This window comes from Temnothorax longispinosus, chromosome 11 (genome assembly GCF_030848805.1).
Source record: "Temnothorax longispinosus isolate EJ_2023e chromosome 11, Tlon_JGU_v1, whole genome shotgun sequence".
Classification (NCBI taxonomy): Eukaryota; Metazoa; Arthropoda; class Insecta; order Hymenoptera; family Formicidae; genus Temnothorax; species Temnothorax longispinosus.
Genome location: NC_092368.1, coordinates 9,439,026 through 9,464,680, shown reverse-complemented (window position 1 = coordinate 9,464,680; position 25,655 = coordinate 9,439,026). Strand labels below are relative to the sequence as shown.

The following is a 25,655-nucleotide window of genomic DNA, read 5'->3' as shown; positions in this document are numbered from 1 at the left end:
TATATATATATATATATATATATATATATATATATATATATATATTGTGACGTTGCGGCCCGCCGCTTCGTGGAAGCGCCCCGCTGCCGTCACAAGGCGCGGAAATTCGCGCCCAGGGACGAGCCAGAAAGGCGACGACGAGATCTCCAGGGGCAAAAATTTTAATATCGTTTCCGCATTCTGATTCCAATTTTATTTTCATATGTAACTGTAATGCGCGCGGCGCCTCACCCGCACCGCGGCGAATCTTCGAGGGAACACCGATGACGGAAGGGTCCTGGAGGACCAAGGACCGAGGAGGGGTGGCGATAGCGGCAGCCCCTGGGATCACGGGCGGCGAGAGCAACGCGGCAGGCGTGCGGCGAATGAGGCAGCGATGGACGAAGGCCGCCGACGGCGGGACCCCAGGTACCGGGGAAAGCCCGACCTCAGCAATTCGCCTCCACGAAATACCGGCCCGCGGGGTGGTTGGCCACCGCCCCGAGGTCAAACCGGAGGCACACCGGCCAGAACGAAGTCCAGTCCGCTGCCCAGGGACAAATCGAAGGGGTCGCTACGCCGCCGAGGGACCGTTGCGCGTCCCCGAAGGATCCCCTTGCGACGATCCTGCGTTGGGATACCGCGCGAGCTTGCAAGCTCGCTCCCGATTGGTCGGCGCGCCCCTCAAGAAGGGGGTGCCGCATCGATTCCGCTATCAAGCGAATCTAGCGAAATACTCTCTGGTCGTCTTGAGCTCGCGATAACCGCCCCGAATCGGGTATCCGTTTGATCCTGCGACGACCGATAGCACGAGGTGACGGCGAGGAGCCCGAGAGGAAGGCATCGCATCGGTGAGGTTGCCCGCAAGTAATATTGAGATGTTAAGCCACGACGTCCACAGAACATAAATAATGAGAAGAGCAAGCTCCGTGTTAAAGGCCGGTATTCATAGTCGGATCTTATTTCAAGACCGTCTTAAGTAACATCTTAAGATGCTAATACGGCTCTGTGATTGGTTAGTGACATCTTAAGATTGTACTTGAGACGGTCTTAACCCTCACAAGTCACACTTACGCCACAGCGCATTGGGGTCACACTGGGTCTTTTTTACCCGAGCGATTTTGAAACGCTTGTAACTTCAAGTCTAAGCAAGCTTTTGGGACGTGTTTTTTTTTTAAATTCATCGCCAGATTCTCAGAAATACGACTGTTTAGTTTGTTTTGCTCTAAATTTTATCCTTTTTTTTGTATTTTGAAAAATATGAAGACATTTTTTTTTAAAACTGATTTTTTTTCAAACTGTTGTTTCTTCTTTAAAAATTAAAAAAAAATAAACTTTATAGGTGGTCATTTTAAAGCTGAAGACATGTACTTTAAGGTTGTATAAGCCATTTTTTAAAAAATTTTTAATTAAACAATTTTTTTTTTTGATTAAAAATCGGTATTTTTTAAAACGTATTTTTCGTGCATGTACGTTTGTTTTTGTCAATAAAATTGAAAAAAAATTATAAAAATCATTATTTAAACTTTTTTTATCATCAAATAATGATTATTTAAAGAGAAAAAAAAGTATGTGTAAAGTATTGGGTGTACAAGTGATTAAGAAAAAGGTGTTTATTTTCAAAATTTTTATTGAATTGAATTTTTATTGAAAATTGAATTTTTATTCAAAATTTTTATTGAATTATTATTGAATTTTTTTATTTTTATTTTTTGCTATGCGTCTCACGCGCGCACGTGTCTCCATATTGCTGGAAAACAATCACATTTACATTATAAATACTCCAATTATAAAAAAAAACATTATACGTATACAAAAACACTTTAATTCACTTCAAATAAAATGTGTTCACTTCAAATAAACCTGTATTTTGGATTTATTATAATGACGAAATTGAGACACTGAAGTCCCACTGGGTCTTTTTTACCCGACAGGAGATTTCGGACGCTTCCTGCTCAACAGGCAAACCAGCACTGGAGCGACACTTGTGGGCCTTTATTTCAACTACCAAAAAGCGATTTTTCCAGCTACTAACCAACTTTCCCCCCCTCCCCTATTTGGAGATATACGCATGTGTTGAGTTGGCGTCGGGTAAAATCGACCCAGTGTGACTTGTGAGGGTTAAATATAAGAACCGACTATGAATACCGGCCAAACGGAGGCAACACAAAATTGATCGTAGCGCTCCCAGTGGCTTGGCTTGGTACTAGATAGTACTATATATATATATATATATATATATACACACACATATGCCGTATATTTCATATTTTTAGACCTGTTTATTTTAGCTAAACTTCTTGTACAGTCCATCTTTCTTCTTTTTCTTTTTACGTTAAAGAGAAAAAGAGAAAAAACGAACTGTGCAAGAAATTCAGCTAAAACGTAAATTACGATATCATAAGTTAGGTGTAGTTGAAAATAAAATCCAAAGTTAATATAAATATATAATAATATTTATTAAAGATTGACATGAATCGTAGATTCGAGGTGACATATCGATGACATATATTTGTCTAAATATGATTCGCACATATCAAGAATTCTTATAAGCATAACTGATAAATAAAACAAAAAAATAAAATTTTTTTCTATAAAATAATATGATGAAAATAAACAGAAAATATGTGTTGCTCTGTTTTTGTTTGATATGCAACAATCTTATAATCTAAACGGTTTACCGCTTATATACTATACTATTCTTTAAGATTTGGTCAATTAATTTCCGAAAACATGCAAAAAATTTGTAACCGGTTTCCAAAAAAATCGGTAACGAAAAATTATACACTTTATAGCAATCCCGGAGAAATTCTACCTTTGTTTCATATGTAATTCTTTAAGATTCAATTATTTTCGGAGAAATTGGAAAAATTTTGTAATTGGTTTCCAAAAAGATTGGTAACAAAAAAAATACACTTTACAGCACTCCCCAGAAAATTCTACCTCTATTTCATATACAATTATTTGAGATTCGGTCAATTAATTTCCGAAAAATTTTCTGATACCGATTTCCCCAAAGATCTGTAACGAAAAATTATACACTTTATGGCAATTCCCGGGAAATTTTACCCCCACTTCATATAATTCTTTAAGATTCGGTCAATTAATTTCCGAAAAATTGGAAAAATTTTGTAACCGGCTTCCAAAAAGATCGGTAACGAAAAATTATACACTTTATAGCATTCCCCGGAAAATTCTACCCTTGTTTCATATATAATTCTTTTAAATTCGGTCAATTATTTCCCGAAGAATTAGAAAAATCGGTTTCCAGAAAATCGGTAGCAAAAAATTGGCCGCGACATTTTCATCCCCGGGAAATTCTACCCGTTTCATATACTTTTGGTAAAAATTCGGTCCACTAACGAATGAGTAGTTCGCGTACATACAGACAGACAGACAGACAGACGACGCGACTTATATATATAGATATACATTACTGTCGAATAAATGTTAAATAAATGTTTTTTCAAATCATTATGGCAAATAAATAGTTAATGTAAAATAAATATTAAAATAATGTCGAATAAATGTTAAATAAATGTTTTTTTAACTTATTGCAAATAACTTACTAATGTAAAACAAATATTAAATAAACGTTAAATAAACGTTTAATAAATATTTTTTCTAAATTATTGCTTCAAATAAATAATCAATGTAAAATAAATATTTAATAAACATTAAATAAATATTATTTTTACAATGAATTGTACAAATGTATAATTAATAAAAAATGAATATTAAAAACACATTTAAAAAACATTGTCTGCTGATTGAGCAAGAGCTTGAATAAATAAATACCAGTCCATATTCAATAATCGTAAATTTAGTAATATGTAAATATATGAAGATAAGTAATTATAAGAAGTAATAACAAAAAGAAAGATGTTTTGTAATAGTTTTGTATATATTTAAAATTTCCTACCTTTAGTTGCACATATTACGCATGCGTACTCATACATACACACATTCTTTTAATTTTATTTTGAATTATTTTAATAAATAAAGAAAAAAGAGAAAAAGAGGGAAAAAATAGTATAGAAAAATACAATTTTATATAAATAATCATTTATACGTCATATATAAAATTATTTTTTTCAATTATCAATAATATAACTATTATTATTAACCTAATAAAATTTCTTTTAATTTTGTTTTTACTATTTTTGATTAAATTAATAAATAGAGAGAATCGTTATTATAAACATTTATTATAAACGTTATTATAAACGTTTAATAAATCATATATAATATTTAATCGAAAATATAATAAACCTATAATAATAAAAATAAACTAAATGCAATAAATAAATTAAGAAAACGTTAGGAACATTAAAGTAGGAGCATGATTTCTTTTCAAACAGAATTGTCAGATTCTAAATAGGAGCCAGAGGTTGAAGAGGTTCAAAATAGGGTGATGTGACTGCTTATAGTATCAAAGTAGGTGTTAGGTCGAACATTTTGGTCGAAAGTAGGTGTTAGATTGAACATTGAGGTCGAAAATAGGAGAAAAATTTCGACTCGGGGTGACTCTTAAAGCGGAGAAAATCTGAGATCTGCGCGTTAAATCAAAAGTGGGAGACAAGTATAACAGCATTGTCATTACAAACGTTGATTGTTTCCGGGCTAAAAATGAACCTCTTGTCTGTTCGTAGGCTTGAAATAAATGGACTTTCAGTGACATTCAAGGACGGCCAAAATGTCATCCAAAAGGGATACACGGTCATCGCAGTCGCTCAACGACGAAACAAGCTTTATGAGCTAAATCTCATACATGATATTGAGACGGCCAACCTCAGCGTAGCTGAACAGAACTTTAAACTTTGGCACTTGCGCCTCAAACACATCAGCGATGGAAGACTGCGGAAGCTCACCAACATCGCTGAAGGAATTAACGTACACTCTGAAGAGAAGTTATCTAAAATATGCGAGATCTGCGTTCAAGGGAAGCAGACGAAACTTCCACATAAGAAGGACCGACGACGAGCTACACGACCACTCCAGCTGATTCACAGCGATTTGTTTGGCCCTATGACCCCGACGTCACATGACAAAAAGCGATACCTTCTGACATTCGTCGATGACTTTACGCATTTCACGGTTGCGTATTCTATCGAGGCGAAGTCAGAAGTTTATAAGTACTTTAAGGGCGGGGTAAGGTTTATTCGGCGAAAAAAAGGCATGTTTTTAAGATTTTTTTTTTGGCATAACGGATAGTGTTCGTTTATTGAAAAATTTACATATAATAAAGTAACATTTGAACAACATTCTCCTAAATTTTCATTGCAAAATATTCAAAATTGAGCGAGTGAAAATTAAACCCCGGAGGCGCCTCGAAATTGCGGTGTGCACCATAACTCGCAACAGAATCATCTGAAACAAAAAAATCAAAATGCATTTGTTAAAGGAGATGTTTCTCGAGGTAATGACGGGAGGATTTTTGTTTTTTTTAATAATTACTAATTTTTCAACAACAAATTAGCCGATTTTTTTTAGCGAAAATCGGGTTTTTGGCTCCCAAGTGCTACGAAAAATCGAAAAATCGAAAAAAAAAATCCTCCCGTCATTACCTCGAGAAACATCTCCTTTAACAAATGCATTTTGATTTTTTTGTTTCAGATGATTCTGTTGCGAGTTATGGTGCACACCGCAATTTCGAGGCGCCTCCGGGGTTTAATTTTCACTCGCTCAATTTTGAATATTTTGCAATGACAATAACAAAGCTACCTCCAGGACGGCGTGCATATCTAGTCGTTGGATTTTTCGTCTGAAAAGGGACGAAGACGGAAATCCAGAACAATATAAAATGAGACTAGTCGTTAAAGGATGCTCGCAGAAAAAGGGACTGGTTTATGATGAAGTATACGCCTCGGTAGCCAGGCTCGCCACCGTCAGGACGCTACTCTCCGTCGTAAACCAGGAAGACTTACATGCAATTTAAATAGATGTGAAGAATACATTTCTTCACAGAAATCTACAGGAGAAGATATATGTAAAAATACCAGATGGAATCAAAGGCAAACCCGATCACGTGCTAAAACTAAACAAATTAATTTATGGACTCAAACAAGCTTTGAGAGCTTAGAACGAGAGATTCGATAAGTTTGCAAAAAAAATTGACTTTAAACAATTTCCTCATGACAGATGTTTATATGTAAAATTCTCTAAAACATTAAAAATCTATCTCTTGTTGTATGTAGATGACATCATCCTGGCCAGCAGTGACTTAAAGGAGCTCAAAAGGGTCAAAATTCGCTCAAAGAAGAATTCAAGATGACGGATCTCGGAAACCTGCAGTTTCCTCGGCATCAAAATTGCTCGGAGAAACAACGAGATGCACCTCACACAAGCCGCATACATCAAGAAACTGCTTACGTGCTTTCACATGGAGGATTGCAATGGCTCGAGCACTCCTATGGAAGCAAAACCCGATTTTAATACCGACGAAACAACGGAAATTATCATTGAGCAGAAACCGTACACGGAACTCGTGGGCTGCCTCATGTATATTATGCTGAATACCATGGTATTCTGCAGGCCCGATCTGAGCGCAGCGGTAAACCACTACAGCAGCTTTCAGAGCAATGCAACACAACAATACTGAAAAAGACTGAAAATAATTCTTCGATATTTAAAGGAAACGATGCATTACGGTCTTATATATCGCAAACAACAGTCCGCTGCACTCGCAACATACGCTGATTCCGACTGGGCTAGATCCAAGGACCAGAAAGTCCACCACCGTTTTCCTGCTGGAAGTTTTTGGAAACAACGTGTCGTGGACGACAAGGAAACAGACGACGGTAGCACTCTCTTCTACGGAAGCTGAGTATGTTGCACTTGCCAGTGCAGCAGCGGAACTGATCTGGCTTAAAAACTTACTTGTCACCTGTGAAACTCCGGTGACACTCTATGAAGATAACCAGTCAAGTATTTACCTGCTGAATAAATGGGAACACCGACGACTGAAACATTTGGACGTCAAATACCACTTTGTAAGAGACCTGGTGCTGCAAAAAATCATCGAAATACGTGCCATCCACAAGCCAAAAGGCGAACATTCTAACAAAAAGTTTGAGTAAAAACTTGTTTGAAAAATTTAAACCTCAAATTGGAGTTGAACATTGTTAAATGGAGTTAAAGTTCAATATCTAATTTTATTCTTTTTTTTGTTTAGCTACTCAATCTTTCACTCTATTGCTGTGTACAATATTAGTTGTAAATTCATTTTAATTTATATAGAGACTCTAAATTGAGAGGGGGTGTTAAGATGTCCAATTTAGCCTTTAAGTTTTTTATTTAGCCTTTAGTATTTTTCTTTAAGTTGGCAACCTCACATTCCGTTCTTTTCTTTTTCTATACATTGCCCGTACAGTTCAAAGTAAAGCGTCGAGAAGGAAACACGTGTGATCACATTTACAGTAGTCCGAATAAATCTTACTTTCGTAAAACGTCGTGTATTAAGTTCACGACCGCTATCCGTTTCCCAAAGCGCTACTCAAAAATTATATATTTTAAAATTATAACCTTTGTTAAAGCAGAGAACAGTAGAAATTAATACAGAGTATTCCCTGTTTTAACCAAAAACACAAACTGTTGTCTGCTTTAATTGTGATCCTTTAAATTTTTATTCCAAAACATTGTTTGAATAAATTTGGACCATGTATTCGCATTACCAATTACATCTTGAATTGCAAGCAAGGACTATTGTTTTAATGAATATAATATATCAGTCAGATACTATATTGAAGTTGTAAATAACATAGGTAATATAATATGATCAAGATTTAATTGAAGTAAGAAGCAAAATATGTATCCATAAATTATATTATTGTTTCAATTATCATTTCCTTACTTACTGACATTGTGATATTTTAAGTATTAATTAGAAACAAACAGAACATAAGCGACGATTTTCCTTCTCTTTTTTATTACACAAAATGTAATACTAAAAAGTAATTAACATACTTTGGAAAAATTTTTATTACGCGATAGTCCTGTCACACGTGCATATAAATACGACAGATTTTTCAGAAAAATGCATGTCATACGTGTGTATACAGATCACTTTCTCGTTCTCCTTAATTTTTACAAGACAGCCTATACGTACGTATGCAATTTTGGATACGCCTTTCTTCTTAAAGATTTCGGTATCAGCTTCTTGCGGTCAATATACATACATATCGATGTATTAATGATCACTATCTGTGATGTATTAATGATCACGACGCGACGGTCACGATTGTCAATGATAAATCCGACCGGCTAATATTTCGTCTCTTGTGACGTCCATTCTAATTTCGTGACACTCCAATCCTTGCGTGACACGAACGAAATTCAGAATTAAACGATCGTATTTAATGATGAGAGATCACGGTGCACGATACATATTTCTAGATTATGGGAGCTTTCCATCAAGGCATTTAGACGACACACATCGACACAGTGTCAGACGCGGTGCTTTCCAACAACGACACGCCACAGCACGGTCGAACACAGCTGTAGAGCATAGTCGAACACAGAATCTGGTTCATGGCTGCCAACTTTCGAATGGTGTTGTAGGGCTGTTTCATTTTATATATGTGGTATTGCACCATGATACCGTAGAATCATGCACATGTTTCGTTACTTTCGTTGACTTTCGTTTCGTTCGTTTGACCGATCCGTTCGCTTTGTGTGCTGTTTTGTGAAAACGGTGATTATTTTTATTTTTTAAGTATTTTTCAGTTTACATTTTAACTAACATTTTATAATAATTAACATTTTAAGAGAGTGTTGAACGGGCTAAATAAGAGCCAAGCGCTGTTGACGGTGCACAAAGGTTAATTCCTTTATTTATGATAAAAATCAATTTTAAAACCGTACGTTTCCAAAATTCGGACCGAAACGGTTTTAAAATTGATTTATCATAAATAAAGAAATTAACCTTCGTGCACCGTCAACAGCGCTTGGCTCTTATTTAGCCCGTTCAACACTCTCTTTGATTTTCATCAGATCAGAGCCTTTACACGGATTAACATTTTATTTTCAATTCGTAAAACGATGTTTTTTTTACAGTTTTGTGAAAGGCACGATGTACATTTGCAAGCATTGCAACAAACAAATTCTTTTGTTTGACGATATTTCATCCCATGATTGCTTTTTGGGGAAGAATGTGTTTATGGAGGAAGATAATAATATTTTATTTTGTCAAGAGGATGAACGTGAGTATAGATAATCTATTATCTATTTTACTTCACATATGTTAATCTGTCCATAAATGATGAATGCGAGCAGGTTATAATAATAAATGTTTAAATTGTATTTCAACTTTTTATAGAAATGTCTTGTCTACAAAGCATGGAAAACGATAATGAAGATACAACGCAACTTTCGAATTCAACAAGTATCCTATCAACAAGTAAAGAACGTATGTATTTAACTGAAATATAAATATAGGCCCGTATTCAGAACGCGCTTACAACGATGTTAGCGCTCCTAGAACGCTTCATTGGCTAGGACTGCTAACATCGTTGTAAGTGCGTTCTAAATACAGCTCATAGAATATATATATCTTTTTTTTAACTTTTTATAGAAATGTCTTGTCTACAAAGCATGGAAAACGATAATGAAGATGCAACGCAACTTTCGAATACAACAAGTATCCTATCAACAAGTAAAGAACGTATGTATTTAACTGAAATATAAATATAAAATATATAATATATATATATAATATATTTGGATATATAGACAAATATATAATATGTGAATATTTTACATTTATATTTTTACAGATGCCATTTGGGATAGAAAAGCAACATTGGCGGCTATAAGCCTCTATGAGGCAAATATAGAACTGATGGATCACCCGAAAAAAAAAGGAAAAATATGGGAGGCAATAAGAATTGGACTGTTGGAATTTGGAATAAAGGTAGTGTTTCGTTAAATATTTTTTGAAATCTTGAGTAAATTTAGAAAGAATAAACCTTTTCTTCTTCGCCAGTAAATAAATAAAAAGCAGAGTAATAATCGACGCTGACTGGCAATATATAAATTTATTATATCTCACACTTGTTTGCTGATGACGTTTCGACCGTCACTTTCGGTTCTTATCAAGTGTTATTAAAGTTACATATTTCTTACACACAATTCAGTTCTGGCATTGCGCCAACAAGCCAAAAGTCAAGAAAAGTTTGCGCGTCATATGTAAATGAAGTGATATATGAGGGAAAAACATGTCAGCAACCCACGAGTGACAAAGGCACACATGCTGACATGCTTTTCCTTTATATACAACTTCTTTTACATATGACGCGCAAACTTTTCTTGACTTTTGGCTTGTTGGCACAATGCCAGGACTGAATTGTTTGTAAGAGATATGTAACTTTAATAACACTTGATAAGGACCGAAAGTGACGGTCGAAACGTCATTAGTAAACAAGTGTGAGATATAATAAATTTATATATTGCCAGTCAGGGTCGATTATTACTCTCCTTTTTTTTAAGTAAATTTTTTAATAAAAATATTTTAACACTAAGTTAATTCCACACATACATACGAACAAAATATTTTATATAATAGAATAGAGAGTATCGAAATATAGATATAGATGCAGTTGCACTGCTTTATTCTATTTTTCAATTTAAATGTAACAAAGGTATGTCTTAACATTGCGAACACTCCGTCTTTTATATTTCAGATGACGAACGATCAAATACGATGGAAAATCAATGCGTTAATAAAAAAATACAAAGAAGTGGTGGATAATAATTCATTATCAGGAAGGGCTCCTATGGATTTCGAGTGGTATGAGCAGATGGATGAAATTCTCGGATCGCGACAGCGTGCCATTGCTGGACAAACTGTATCATCAAAATTAACATCAAAAACATCAAAAACATCAAATCCTTGTACGTCAATTTCTCAAAAGAAATCTTCGTGTGGGTCTTCTCCGGTTGCGACCAGTTCATCGATAGTAACCTTACCCAAGAGTACCTTATCGAAGAGTACCGGCAGTACCGTAGACTCAAGTGTTACTGACGTGAAAAAGCGTAAGCGTCCGTGTCATGGAACGGGTTCTAAAACTGCAGCAACCAAGGTCGAACTCGAAAAACAATGGCTGCATCATTTACAAAAAAAAGAAGAGCGTGATCATATCAAAGATCAAAGATATGCAACTCTTACCGAGACTAAAAAAGATGCCTTAAAGTTAAAAAAAAGACAGCTTGATTTGAAAGAGGCTGAACTGGAACAGCGAAAAGAGATTGCAACGAAGAAGACAAAAGAAAAGAAAAACCGTCACTCAGAACTCATGGAAATCGAAACATTAAAATGTAAATTATTAAAAAAATTGGTAGAAGACAAAGAGAATCATAATCTTCGTGAAACATGCGATTCCGACTAAAGTCCGATTCTGATTAGAGCAGCGTTAAGTCTTAACTTAAGTGTTATTTTTTTTTTAGTGCGTTACAATACAAATAATATATTATTATAAGCCAAAGATTAGAGGGTATTTTCTTTTTTATTGACACGTATCAAAAGTACATAATAAACTATAAGCCAAAGATTTAATAGATAAATGTATATTATATTTTTAATGTTCAATAAAGATAATTTGATATACATACATATTACATATACAGTTATTCGTCTTTTATAGAGTCAATATTATTTAATCGTTCGGAGAATGACGTACACATGCGGTGTCCAGGCATTAATGACCCCGTGTGTACAATAAATCATTGCTCAAGGAACAGTTCGGTAAAAAGTTCCATTCTGCGATCTCGTGCTGCTCCATGTGATATTTCCAGCTCTCTATTATCAACTGAAATCTCAAAATCGTCGTCATTTTCTTCAGGAAAATTGTAAACATCATTCCCGTCAATACAGTAATTATGTAAAATGCATGCCGCAACTACTGTGTTAATGATAAAGGACATCTCACGATACTCAGTAAAAAATTTGATACGACGAAACCGTCCTTTTAATTGCCCAAATGTCCTTTCAACAGACATTCGTGTGGATGAATGTATAAAATTAAAATCCATCTGTTGTGGTGTGAGATGACCATTATCTCGAAATGGTGGAACGAGCCATGGCAAAGATGGATATGCGGAGTCTCCTAATAAGAAGGTATCATTAGGGAACAATACACCATTGTCAGCATTTGCTGCATGATACAATTCTGATCTTCTGAATATACGTGCATCATGGAGAGAACCAGGCTCACCACAATGTACGTTGGTAATCCGCATATTCGCATCTGCCACTATTTGTAAACTAATGGAAAAGAATTTTTTTCGATTACAATAGTCTTGTGCAAACACTGCAGGTTTTTCTATGCGGATGTGAGTCCCATCAATTGCTCCCAAGACGTTTGAAATTCCTTGCTTAGCACAAAAACTTTCAATGGTCGTAGCTATGTCATGCCCTTGTGGCCATCTAATCACTTCATCTAATTTTGTCATCAACCAGGCTATGACCCGTCGGAGAACCCGAAATACAGATGAAATAGAAATTCCAAATCTATCAGCCATAGTTCGCAAAGGTTCTGTGTTGGCAATATACCACAGAAAAAGCAAAAAGCTCAATTTTGCTGAGATTGGTATCTTTCCAAATAAATGCGATGGAATAAAATTTGATAACTGTAGCTCATCTGTAACAAAAAATTCGTTTTACATTTGATATAGCACGCATTATGGTTACAATAAATGTGAGTTGCGTTTACCATTATGTACAAATCAAACATATGAACATGTTTCATACCAATCAGTTTTTTTGCAGTGTGTCGATTTAACCGTAAATGCTCCTCATCTGTCCAGGAATCAATAATCGAAAGATAATTCGTAATTCGATGTCTCTTTCGGCCAGTTGTTAAGTAATGCAGTAAAGGAAAAAACAATAAGTCTGCATGCTCCTCGTCGCTACTGGACGAAGTGATGCTGCCACTCGAACTGCTGTCTAATTCTTGCATTTCACTTGAATCGGTTGAATCGGAACTGCTACTTAAGTTTGGAGTTTCTATCAATTCACACACAATTCTATTTATATCCATCTGCAAAATATCATATATTTATAACTCATTGCCAATAAAAACAGTAACAAATGATTATTACCACGTTTACGCGAGCGTTACTTCTGTAGTAACTTACGATAATTTACTCCGCGTAAACGAGTGAATTATCGTAAGTTACTACAGAAGTAACGCTCGCGTAAACGTAGCATATGTTTGATTTAATTTTAATACATACGTACTTTGAACACATTAGAAATCTTTTAATTAAATAACCTCAATTTCTTCAATAAACAAACCGCGCGATTTCTCACTAGCTATCGTGGGATGACATAAAAACAGACTCTAGTGATGTAGTTTAGAACTACAACGCATTCCATCAAGCATCTAGACACAGTGTTCGACCGTGTCACACAGTGCCGCTCTGTGTCTCCTAGATGGAAAGCTCCCTATAACTGACTGACAGCGCGCTGAACGCACTATCTGCACTGAGCGCAGTACGCACACGTACATACATATGATAATGTATGTGAAAGTGACGTTGAAGCCAGGGCCATCTGTAGGAAAAAGTAGTGAAAGTTACGCTGATGATTCTAGTGCCATTTGTTAGAAAAAGTAGTGCAAGTGACGAACAACGACGTTTTTTAATTTCTTTTTCTCCGCTCGTAGGGCACGTAGCGGAAAAATAAAAACACTTTTATTACATAATTCAAAACGACGCTATCGATCAAGCCTACTTAGAACTTGATCTGTTCATTCGTTATTGAGATCTCGAAATCTCGGGTACTTGCAACTCGTGCGTTTGCGTAAAAGAGTCACGGCGGTCTCGCGCTGCGCGTGTACTTGGCGCGAGACACTATCGTGTCTCTTGATACACTGTTTATATTATAAACTAGCTTGATACACCCGTGCTTCGCTACGGTATCCGTGAAACACCTTTTACCCCTTTTCATCCCGTTAGGGGTCGAATTTCTTAAAATCCCTTTTTAGTGGGTGCTTACGTCATGAGAGGAATACACTACCCAAATTTCATGTTTCTAGGTTCAGGGGTTTGGGCTGGGCGTTGATGAGTCAGTCAGGACATTTGTCTTTATACATATAGATAAAAGACACAAGAGATGAGGGTGGTGGTAGGATTTTTTTACTTTAGTTAGAAATAATAATGTGTAACATTTTCAGCTTTATACTCTGTACATACTTTTTGTATAAGAAATACTGTTTATAAGATGTGTAACACTACAAAATAAGTAATATCAGTACAAAATTACTTTTTTCAAAAAGGTAAAAAAAGGCGCCTAGTACACGCATAGCGTACGTTACCTCGAAAAACATCAAATGGTAGTATCATTAATTTTAAATAAATAAAACGTAAGTGGTACGTGATATTCTTTGTACCTCGAAAAAACCTAAGTAACAAGTAGTACATAATACTTTTGTACTCCAAAATAACCTAAATAACAAGTCGTATCTACATATATAAAAAAAAAAGTGTGAAATCTTTTAATATTGCGCCAAATACAAAGAGAATATATGTATTAAAAAAATTCGTAATTTATTGCATATCCCTGCAGGGTTCGCAATCTACTACCAATACTATCCTTCTCCTCTCACTTTAACCCTTTGGACCAACAGCTTAACGTCTCTTTCCGAAAGACGGAGCCCAGTTTTCTCCGCACTAGAGCCTATCTTGCACAGAGGGGCGCAGCTATCGGAAAAACATTCCATGCTTCATGGCTCTAGTGGACTCGAACCTGATTCCTCAGATTACGAGTCTGGCGCTCTACCACTAGACCACACTGCATGCCGCCCCGAGAATATATGTATAAACCTCGAAAAAAAAACCAAGTGTGTTTAAGTAGTATCTTTATTCTAAAAAAAATTAAAACCCAATTAGTGGTACATATTTTATATTCTAACCCAAGTGGTAGTAGTTTTATTTCTTTAAATAAAATTATTATATCACAAAGTTGTTACCTTATTCAATCTAAGTGATATCTATTTTTAAAAAATGTATGAAATCTAAATTTAAATTACGCCAATTACAAAAAAATATATATATATATACATATATATATTGCATCAAAAAGTAAATGTTGGCAAGTATGGGAGCAAGATGACGAAAACAACACGTTCTTAAAAAATGTCTAAAAATTCTAATTTATTTAGAGTTTTTAAATTTTTACAGTTTATATAAAAGACTTTAATAAATCTAAAAAAAATAGATCATTATTTTTACATTCTCACAGAAATTAGGAAAAATCGGCAAACCTTAAGGTCGTCATCTTTTACCCCCCTTTCCCCTATGTTTTACATATAAAAAAAAGTTTTAGAAATATCTGACTTTTTTATTTATATTTACAGCAAAAATTTCGATTTTCTATAAGAGATAATGTGTGTTAATTTGATCAATTCTAAACTTAAATAACTCTTAAATTGTTTATAATTACTTACAGAGTATTTATAATTTAAAAGAAACTGTTAGTGGTTTGTGAGTGGTTTTCATAAGCAAGGCGTGTATGATTCTGCTTCTCAGCAGAGATTCAATCAGCTTTTTAGCAGTTGATAATATTGCACTAAAAGAAGTGTAGTCAAAAGCTCCTTCTATATCTAAGAAGGCCCCAAGAACAATCTCCTTACAGTTGATCGCCTTTTTTCAGTTTTAGAATAACCTGGAAGAGAACTGTTTCCGTTGATTTTCTTGCTTTGTAGGCAAACTGGTTCTGGTGGAGTGGTCTTGTAACCAGAACTCCGTCTATCGAGCAGTTTTTTCAGAGATTTTAAGATAAATGGCATGAGACTGATACATGATAAGTCTTAATGATTTGGCTTGTGTCAAATTTTTCCCAGGTTTAGGTATAAATACTGTTCAGGCGTCGATCTCAGTGAGATCACCCTGACGACGCTGAGTTCCGCTTAGAATTGAACGAGAAGCGTGTGTAATGCGAATCCGTAGACTCGCTGAAGGGATAGGTGGTAGAAAGCACTCGCAAAAGACACAGTTTTGCATAACAATCTTTTATTAATGACACGAGGAAAAACGACGAATCGTGCACCGCGAATACGGAAATCTTCTGATTCGTCCTTTCTCGCTGCCGTTTATCGCGGACGGAGATCTTGAAAAAGCCTCTAGCTAGAAGCTTCGCGCGGAACGGAAATCTTGTTCGCGGCAAGCGGAGATTTTGAGCGCGCGACAGAGGAACGGTCGCGAGCGGAGCACGATCGGCAGTTTACGGACCCCTCGAACAATAATTTACTTCAACAATAATAAGTCCGATAGACTACTTCGAGATACGCACTTACTTTAACACGATACGTGCGACTAGCGATTCAGACAGTGCAAGCGAAGATGACGAGATCGAGGCGAGAAGTTCGACGAAACTCGAACAAATACTACTTTGATGTGCCTTCAGCTCATAGATATGTAGTCTAGGGCCAGATTTGTTTTAAACAAAGTTATGAGAATTTTAGATAATATTACAATCCTTGCTAACATGATGGGCATTATTCCATCTTGTTCGGGAAATTTGTATGGTTAGAATGAGAAAATCGCCCATTTTAGTGCTTCATAATTTACTATCCTTCTGACAACTGTCCAATTTTCTCTTGAGGTGTCAGGTTTTGGGAAATGAACTTTAAGGCCACCAGAAGGTGTAGTAATTATTTCAGAACCAGAGAAGTGAACGCTGGTCAGTAGTTTCAACGTTTCTTTCTTTGTTTTTGTGTACTCCGTTGTCTGAGAGATCCAATTGCATTATTATTGTCCTTTGAGATAATTTTTTGGAGTTTGGCGCATTTTGGAGTCCGTTCAATTTCCTCACAATAGCCCCTCTAGGATTCTCTCATAGCTCTTCTTACTGCTTTATTGTAATCAGTTAATGATATGTGATGGTCAACAGACCGCACACAATCAATCGTGCCTGCGGAACGACAACCAGTCGCACGCAGAGCCGACCCAGCGGAATGGCAACCGGTCGAACGCGCGTCGAGCACGTGCCATCCGCATGGTCCTAGCATCGCGGATTGAAAGCACAACAAGGGCTTTCACCGCTAGGCGGCTGACTTTCTCGTAAGGAGAATTGAAAGAGGATTAGTATATAAGAGTCAGCAACAATGGCATCTTCAGCTGTTCTCACTCCTCCATCAAGGAAGCTGCTAAATGAGAGCATTTTGATATTCGGCAAACACTGCCGCAGTGGAGACGTACGAGGCCACCGACTTCCCGCACCTCGCTGCCGCCAAGACAACCGGAGCAGTCGCAAAACATACGCCCTGTTGCGTGAAAACTCGTTCGCCTAGATTCGCCACCTTTGCCGCTCACCAGGCCTGCACAAGCCTTGCTGACTATCAGGGATATACGGCTCCGACCCTTACCTCTCTTCACTGGACGGTGCCTCCGCTGCTGTCGCCGCTGCCACCATCGCCCGGAGATCGGGACACACAGGGGACGCAGACTATACCCCCGGCCCGAGTCCTACCGGAGCATTCAGGTCCGGCCTCGCACCAGCAACTCCGAGGCGCAGACAGACAGCGAGTGAGAGATACCTACCACCGAGAGAGAAGTGCAAATGGACATCCCAACAGGCACTCAGGCGACGCAGACAGACGGTTCGGCTCTCAACCGTTGGGCCTTCTACACGCCTCCCGGGACACGCGCCGTGCCTTGTCTAGCGTGAGCGCCTCTCGCCTTAAGGCGGAATCAAACGGCCCTTTTCAGGGCCACATAAGACTCTCCAATCAAACTGTACATATTATTGTACATATAAGAATAAACATATGTAAATATTGTACAGCAACTTTTCGTCATTCATGGCTCCACTACACTGCGCCTTCTATCAGAGAGAAACCTGAGAGCGGCCATCCGGCTTCGGGGGACGTTTGTCCTAATCTGCCCTCTGAGAAAGTGGACGTCAACTACGGCGTTACGCTCGGTAACGATCAGAGAGGACTCGGGTAACGATACATGGGGTCGTATCCATGCTATGGTTCGTGTCCGAACTACTCAGATGGAGGGGATATGCTGGTCGCGCAAGCCCCTCCTCTGTCCGTGTACACTAGGCACTCGGCAAGCTTCGAGACGGGAGAGAAGGGCAGACATACGATCTGCTGTCTCTCTTGAGCTGTGACGTTCCGCTTTGCACGGGCCGGCTATACCACGATGTCACGCATTTCGAGTATCGCATCTTGTGTCTCTCGCCGAGTGCCGAGTCTCGAGTTGACAAATCGACGATACGCTATACCCGCTATACGTTACATTTGCTTGTATATTTACAAATTTTAACTTTTATATTTATAACTAAATAAATAAATAAATAAATATATATATATATATGTATATATATGTATATATGTATATATATTTAAAATTTATAAATATATAAAGATTGCAAATATAATTAATTAAATAAATATTTATAAACATAAAAACTAAAATTCGTAAATGTAATGTAGGGCAATATTTAAGAGTACTTTGATATGCCAAAATTTCGAGTGAACTCTCAGTTTCAATTGGACAGTATCGAATTTTGTGTGATTGTTACTCTACAGTTGTTACATAACAATAAATAACGACAGGTCGCTTGTGACAACGTGCCCCGTGACCGGGGCACGTTGTCACATCAAATGTAATTGCATGCAAAATGTAATCCAAACTGTATACAACGTAAATATCAATATATTATAGTGCGCTGCAATGTAAAAAAGTAAAATCCTTCACAGAAACATTTATTTTATTTCAAAAAAGTACAAAAAGCACGAAGTTTTTGTCTTAATCTAAATAGGCAAGAATTCCACTCGAATGCGCAACTTATTGATAAACATTTTTTCTTTTATAATCATGTCGGTGATTAAACATAAAATATTTTTATTCGTTATCGTCATCCAAAGATTCGGAATAGATTCCCATCAAATTTGTGACAACGTGCCCCGAGAGCATTTTTTTACTTCAAACAGCGTCCGACACGTTTGAGATATTCGTATTATTCGTAAGGTTAGGTACTGCACGCGGTAGGTAAAAGTACATACTTTAAGATAATATAAAGGTCTATTCTGAAAAAACATAAGCTTCATGTCCAGTACGTTGAATATTAGACAATAAAATTTTACTTACGGTCGCAAAAAACTTTCAAGTTGATTTTACGTCAACACGGCTGGCGCAATCTCAAAACTGTAAACACACCAAAGATGGGCATACACTAACACGTTTTGGGAATGACGGGTGCTGCCCTCCGGTTATTAGTTTTTTAAATAAAGCTAAAGTGACAACGTGCCCCGCGTGACAACGTGCCCCGGTCTACCCTATAGAAATCACTGTTCTATGCTTTTCTATCTAAAAAAGTCTTACATTAAAAATCTTTACTTTAGCATAATAAATTTTAAATTTAATATTTAAATGCATACCAATAATTATATTATTAACTATATTGAGAAAAAAATGGTAGTTTATAATGTTTCTTGCACTCTTATTAAATTTATTTTGCCTATGCATGTTCAAGCGGCCAAATTACGAGCAACAACAGAAGGATAATTGGGTAAAAATAAAAACACTTTCTTAAATAAACAATACACATGGGTAACAGTGAGTTCTATTATAATTCTCGTATAGTTCTGAACGTGTTCTAATGTTTTCTAAAGAGTTCTGACGATAAGCATTATTTATTCATATTTTAAATAATTTTTATCGCCCAAGAAAGACGCATTTACGGGTATATGGGTGAGACGCTGTAAAAAATCTCGGAGTTCTGGCTTATATAAAATATTTTTCGTACAGTTCTAAGCATACTAAAACAATTTCTAACGAGTTCCGGACATCGGCAATGTTGTATAATTTTTAAATAAATTAATAACGTCGAAAGTCAGGAATTTATCCAGAATAGGGTCTTTTTCGAGCGATAAGAAGATTGCCAGAATAAAATGGGACAACGTTAGAACACGTTCAGAACTACACGAGAATTATAACAGAACTCACAGAACTGTCGAAATACGGCCAGCGTCTCACCTTATTTTCGATAAATTCCTGATTTTCGAGCGGTATTAATTTATTTAAAAATTATACAACGTAGCTAGTGGCGGGAACTCTTTAGAAAATGCTTTAGTATGCTCAGAACTATACGAAAAATATTTTATATAAACCAAAACTCCGAGATTTCGCACAACGTCTCATCTTCTTCTGTCATGATTACTTTTCGGTTAATATTAATTTTTTTTAATATAACACAAAGATTCTAACGCTCGGAACTCTTTAGAAAATGTTTCAATATGCTCAAAACTACTCAAAAAATATTTTACATGAACCGGAACTCCGAGATTTCAACTGGCGTTTCAACTCGGTATACTCGTTGCATTGTAATTTTTTTTAGTACCTTATAATTAATTTTTTGCTTTTATATGGCAGAACTCTTTATAGAACTGTTATAGAACTATAGATCTTGCAAAATCTGATGAGATACAGTGGTGGAACTTGTGTAGGACAAAGTGAGACGCTGCGTGAACCTATATAGCGTCTCAGTTTGTACTGACGCGTTTTTTGGTTTTAATGGCCAGAACTATTTGTTTAAAATATCAAGAACTCTAGAACTATTGAAAAGGAAGCCAGAACTCTCAATAATTTGTGAGTTTCTGCAAAATGAGACGATAGCTTCACACACACGTCAGGAAGAGAATGTAAAGAATTATTAACGGAGATATTCTAATTTAAAAAATCTTTAAAATATATATTTTTCATGAATGTTTTATAGGGAAACGAAGAAAGTGAATAACGTTAAACTTTGCATGTTTTCTTCACTTTATTTTAAAAATTTATTTTTATTTTTTAAGTAACAAAAATGCTCTTTTTTCTGTTATATCCTGGTCACTATAAATGACAGACGATGTAAATAATTCTAGCTGTTTTAGGTATCTGAAACGCAAAAAGCTAAAATTTTCTTATTCTGCAGGAAAAGTGTAGCTATCGTCTGAACTAGAACTAAATCAATATTTCCATTCTGAGCGGCTCTTTTATTTAAAATATTATAACTTTTTTTAAAATTTTATTAATATTTTATTAAAAAAAATGTTTATTCTAGTTCAGACGATAGCCATATCACTTATTTTGAATAAGAAAATTTTTGGTTTTTACATTTCTGATACCTAAAACAGCTAGAATCATTTACATTCGTTTCTCGTACTTATGTCTTTTAGTGATCAAGATATAACATAAAAGTAACAAAAAAGAAGAATATTTTTCTTACTTAAAAAATAAAAATAGATTTTTAAAGTAAGATTAAAAGAACATGCAAAGTTTAACGTTATTCGCTTTCTTCGTTCCCCTATAAAAAATTCCTGAAAAATACCTATTTTTAAAGACCTTCTCCGGCTCCAGTCATACTCAACTTGTATTCATGCTTAAAAAGAAAAATTTATTTTACTAAAATTAATTTACTAAATATTACATATAACAACTAAAAAATAAGAAGTTAACTTCAAATCGCGTACTTTACAAGTATTTCTCGAAAACGAGTACCGCAAAGGTATTGAAACTTATCGCATATTATTAATTTCTATTTTTATATATAAAGCATCATATACTAGTCTTTCAAAGACATTTAGAAAAAACTTTTTTCACAATTTATTAAAATGTCTGTTTCACAATATCTCGGAATAGGAATTCCGTGTTAAAAGTTAAAATTTTGAAGCTCAGTATCTCGATTTTTAATACCGCAAGAGGTACTAAAATTTATACTACACATAAAGCACACCTATAAATTAATGTATATTCACAGTTTCAAGAAAATCTAGAGAAAATCGATTTTCCGGAGAACGTCCTTAAGATCTTTCAAACCAGAATACGCTCTTGTAATTTATTATTTGTCATTAACATGTTTTATTATTAATCATATACATATAAGTGTGAAAAAGCATATGGCACAAAATAATTTCAATATTCAAATTATTGTAATAATAAAGAAATCAATTATTTACATTTTCTTCTGTGTGTGTATGTGTGATGTTATTGACAACCTTAAAAAAATCTAAGTAACAAGTGGTAGACGAAATCTTTGTATCTTGAAAAATCTCGAAAAAACCTAAACAGTAGTATCTTCACCTCGAAAAAAAAACAAAGTAGTAGTATTATACCTCGAAAAAACCTAAGTAACAGGTGGTGGACGTAATCTTTGTATCTCCAAAAATCTCGAAAAAACCTAAGCAGTATTATTTTTATTTCCAAAAAATTATTACTCAAGTAATACACATCACAAAATTACGTTACCTTATCAAAAAAAGAGTCGCGCTTCAAGTGATCTATTATTACAATTACAAAAAAGAAATGATATCTTTTTTTAAATTACAGCGCCAATTACAGAGAACATATATTTTTCGAGATACAAAGATTACGTCTACCACTTGTTACTTAGGTTTTTTCGAGGTATAATATTACTACTGCTTTTCTTCGATTAGAATAAAAAATTGAATCATGAAGAATTACACAGAGGTAACAGTACAAAATACAAATATTTTATTAAAATATTTAAACCCAATAAGGGAATAAAAATAAAAATATTTTATTAAAATACATAAATTTTTCTTGTCAAAAAACTTGGCGCTGCTAGACCTCAAAATTAGGTCAGCCTGGTGTGTATGTGCGAGCGAGTGGGTGTGGGCAATGTGTCTAGCAGCGCCAAGTTTTTTGACAAGAAAAATTTATGTATTTTAATAAAATATTTTTATTTTTTGTACTGTTACCTCTGTAATTCTTTGCGATGCGATTAAATCTTTTAAAATACATATATAAACTTTGTATTTAAATACCTTGTATTCCCTTATTGGGTTAAAATATTTTAATAAAATATTTGTATTTTGTACTGTTACCTCTGTGTAATTCTTCATGATTCAATTTTTTATTCTAATCGAAGAAAAGCAGTAGTAATATTATACCTCGAAAAAACCTAAGTAACAAGTGATAGACGTAATCTTTGTATCTCGAAAAATATATGTTCTCTGTAATTGGCGCTGTAATTTAAAAAAAGATATCATTTCTTTTTTGTAATTGTAATAATAGATCACTTGAAGCGCGACTCTTTTTTTGATAAGGTAACGTAATTTTGTGATGTGTATCACTTGAGTAATAATTTTTTAGAAATAAAAATAATACTGCTTAGGTTTTTTCGAGATTTTTGGAGATACAAAGATTACGTCCACCACCTGTTACTTAGGTTTTTTCGAGGTATAATACTACTACTTTGTTTTTTTTTCGAGGTGAAGATACTACTGTTTAGGTTTTTTCGAGATTTTTCAAGATACAAAGATTTCGTCTACCACTTGTTACTTAGATTTTTTTAAGGTATAATACTACCACTGTTTTTTTTTTCGAGGTAACAACATATACACTACTATGCGGGTACTTGGCGCCTTTCTTTACCTTTTTTTTAAAAAAGGTAATTTTGTACAGATATCACGCCTTTTTGCAGTATTATGCATTGTATAAACAATATGTACAGGGTGTTATTTCGAGGTATAATACTACCACTTTGTTTTTTTTCGAGGTAACAACATAATACATATATACTACTATGCGTGTACTTGGCGCATTTTTTTACCTTTTTTTTGAAAAAGGTAATTTTGTACGGATATCACGCCTTTTTGTAGTGTCATATAAGACGTCGGCGTTAGAAGTAGATAGAAGAAGAAGTATCTTAATAAAAAATTTTCACATTTGGACTTTGCGTCGCAATATCTCCGCTCGTAGGGCACGGAGCGGGATATTATAAGAGAAACCCCCCCCTCTAATTGGACCCCAAGCTATCGATCAAGCCTACTTAGAACTTGATCCGTTCACTCGTTATTGAGATCTCAACATCTCGGGTACTCGCAACCCGTCGCGTCGCGTAAAAAAGTCACGGTCGGTCTCGCTCCGCGTGTACTTGGCGCGAGACACTACCGTGTCTCTTGATTCTGCCGCTAGGGAATTTTTAAGTCGATTCTTATGAATCAAGCTTGAATTCGATGTCTAGGTGTCCCAGGTTGCCGATGACGAGGTTCACATAGTGCGCTTCATAGTTTTCGGTATCCAGGTATATTAATACCTTGAATTTGATGTCCACGTGTTCCAGGTTGCTGATGTCGGGTTCCAGATAGTGCGCTCTATAGTTTTCGGTGTCCAGGTATAATAATACGTTGAATTCGATGTCTAGGTGTCCCACGTTTCCGATGACGAGGTCCACATAGTGCGCTTCGTAGTTTTCGGTGTCTACGTGTATTAATACCTCGAATTCGATATCTATGTGTCCTACATTCAGATTTAAAGTTATTAGTACACCTAGACACCAAAAACTACAAAGCGCACTATGTGGACCTCGTCATCAACAACCTGAGACACCTAGACATCAATTTCAAGATATTAATGCACGTAGACACCGACACCGGAGCGCACTATGTGGACCTCGTCATCGGCAACCTGGGACACTTAGACATCGAATTCAACGTACGATTACACCTGGACACCGAAAACTATGAAGCGCACTATCTGGATCTTGTCATCGGCAACCTGGGACACGTGGACATCGAATTCAAGGTATTAATACACGTAGACACCGAAAACTACGGAGCGCACTATGTGGACCTCGTCATCGGCAACCTGGGACACGTAGACATCGAATTCAACGTACGATTACACCTGGACACCGAAAACTATGAAGCGCACTATCTGGATCCCGTCATCGGCAACCTGAGACACGTGGACATCGAATTCAAAGTATTAATACACGTAGACACCGAAAACTACGGAGCGCACTATGTGGACCTTGTCATCGGCAACCTGGGACATCTAGACATCGAATTCAACGTACGATTACACCTGGACACCGAAAGCTATGAAGCGCACTATCTGGATCCCGTCATCGGCAACCTGGGACACGTGGACATCGAATTCAAGATATTAATACACGTAGACACCAAAAACTACGGAGCGCACTATGTGGACCTCGTCATCGGCAACCTGGGACACCTAGACATCGAATTCAACGTACGATTACACATGGACACCGAAAACTATGAAGCGCACTATCTGGATCCCGTCATCGGCAACCTGGGACACGTGGACATCGAATTCAAGGTATTAATACACGTAGACACCGAAAACTACGGAGCGCACTATGTGGACCTCGTCATCGGCAACCTGAGACACGTAGACATCGAATTCAACGTATTATTACACCTGGACACCGAAAACTATGAAGCGCACTATCTGGACCTCGTCATCGACAACCTGGGATACCTAGACATCGAATTCAAGCTCGATTCATAAGAATCGACTTAAAAATTCCCTAGCGGCACTTTCTGCCAAGCGTAGAGAACCTTCTTTTCCGTTGACTTCATATATATTATATCAAGCTTGATTCATAAGAATCGACTTAAAAATTCCCTAGCGGCACTTTCTGCCAAGCGTAGAGAACCTTCTTTTCCGTTAACTCAATATATATTATATATTACCTAATTTACCTAAATGGAAATCTTCCTCCTGACCGATAAGTCTATCGACCTAATTTCGAAATACGCGCGCGATATCGAAACTGGCGATACCTGCGCCGCCAGCGTCGAAAAAGTGAAAGTGACGTTTCTGATTATGACGTCATCATATAAGTCGGCGTTAGAAGTAGAAGAAGAAGAAGTATCTTAAAAATAAATTTTCCCATTTGGACTTTGCGTCGCAAT

The 25,655-nt window shown here is 36.0% G+C and overlaps 2 protein-coding genes and 2 long non-coding RNA genes across 4 annotated transcripts in view; 2 read left to right on the top strand and 2 right to left on the bottom strand.

Annotated features, from left to right (window-relative positions):
* The window catches only part of LOC139821482 (uncharacterized), a 130,629-nt gene extending 108,165 nt beyond the window's left edge, over positions 1 to 22,464 (bottom strand). The window contains exon 1 of the long non-coding RNA XR_011734265.1: positions 21,966 to 22,464. This is a non-coding gene — a long non-coding RNA (uncharacterized lncRNA). The remainder of the gene's footprint in view (positions 1 to 21,965) is intronic.
* Positions 1 to 23,324, top strand: part of LOC139821485 (uncharacterized) — a 130,437-nt gene extending 107,113 nt beyond the window's left edge. Inside the window, exon 2 of the long non-coding RNA XR_011734268.1 lies at positions 23,202 to 23,324. This is a non-coding gene — a long non-coding RNA (uncharacterized lncRNA). The remainder of the gene's footprint in view (positions 1 to 23,201) is intronic.
* Positions 9,557 to 11,494, top strand: LOC139822493 (uncharacterized). Its single transcript, XM_071794252.1, has 3 exons — positions 9,557 to 9,640; positions 9,753 to 9,889; positions 10,659 to 11,494. The coding sequence occupies exons 1-3, from the start codon at positions 9,571 to 9,573 to the stop codon at positions 11,361 to 11,363; spliced, it is 912 nt and encodes a 303-aa protein (XP_071650353.1). The 5' UTR covers positions 9,557 to 9,570; the 3' UTR covers positions 11,364 to 11,494.
* On the bottom strand, positions 11,546 to 17,389 carry LOC139822229 (putative nuclease HARBI1). Its single transcript, XM_071793840.1, has 4 exons — positions 17,343 to 17,389; positions 15,609 to 15,723; positions 12,725 to 13,013; positions 11,546 to 12,614 (listed from the first exon to the last, which is right to left on the bottom strand). The coding sequence occupies exons 1-4, from the start codon at positions 17,387 to 17,389 to the stop codon at positions 11,698 to 11,700; spliced, it is 1,368 nt and encodes a 455-aa protein (XP_071649941.1). The 3' UTR covers positions 11,546 to 11,697.
* Positions 23,325 to 25,655: the final 2,331 nt, after the last annotated feature.

Excerpts from the sequence above, each read along its gene's own strand:
- LOC139822493 (XM_071794252.1), top strand. The coding sequence starts at position 9,571 with ATGGAAAACGATAATGAAGATGCAACGCAACTTTCGAATACAACAAGT. Across the intron at positions 9,641-9,752 it reads CCTATCAACAAGTAAAGAAC|ATGCCATTTGGGATAGAAAA; the intron begins GTATGTATTTAA and ends ATATTTTTACAG. Across the intron at positions 9,890-10,658 it reads TGTTGGAATTTGGAATAAAG|ATGACGAACGATCAAATACG; the intron begins GTAGTGTTTCGT and ends TTTATATTTCAG.
- LOC139822229 (XM_071793840.1), bottom strand. The coding sequence starts at position 17,389 with ATGGTGGCAGCGGCGACAGCAGCGGAGGCACCGTCCAGTGAAGAGAG. Across the intron at positions 15,724-17,342 it reads GCACCGTCCAGTGAAGAGAG|ACGGAGTTCTGGTTACAAGA; the intron begins GTAAGGGTCGGA and ends ACTGCTCGATAG. Across the intron at positions 12,615-12,724 it reads CACTGCAAAAAAACTGATTG|ATGAGCTACAGTTATCAAAT; the intron begins GTATGAAACATG and ends TTTTTGTTACAG.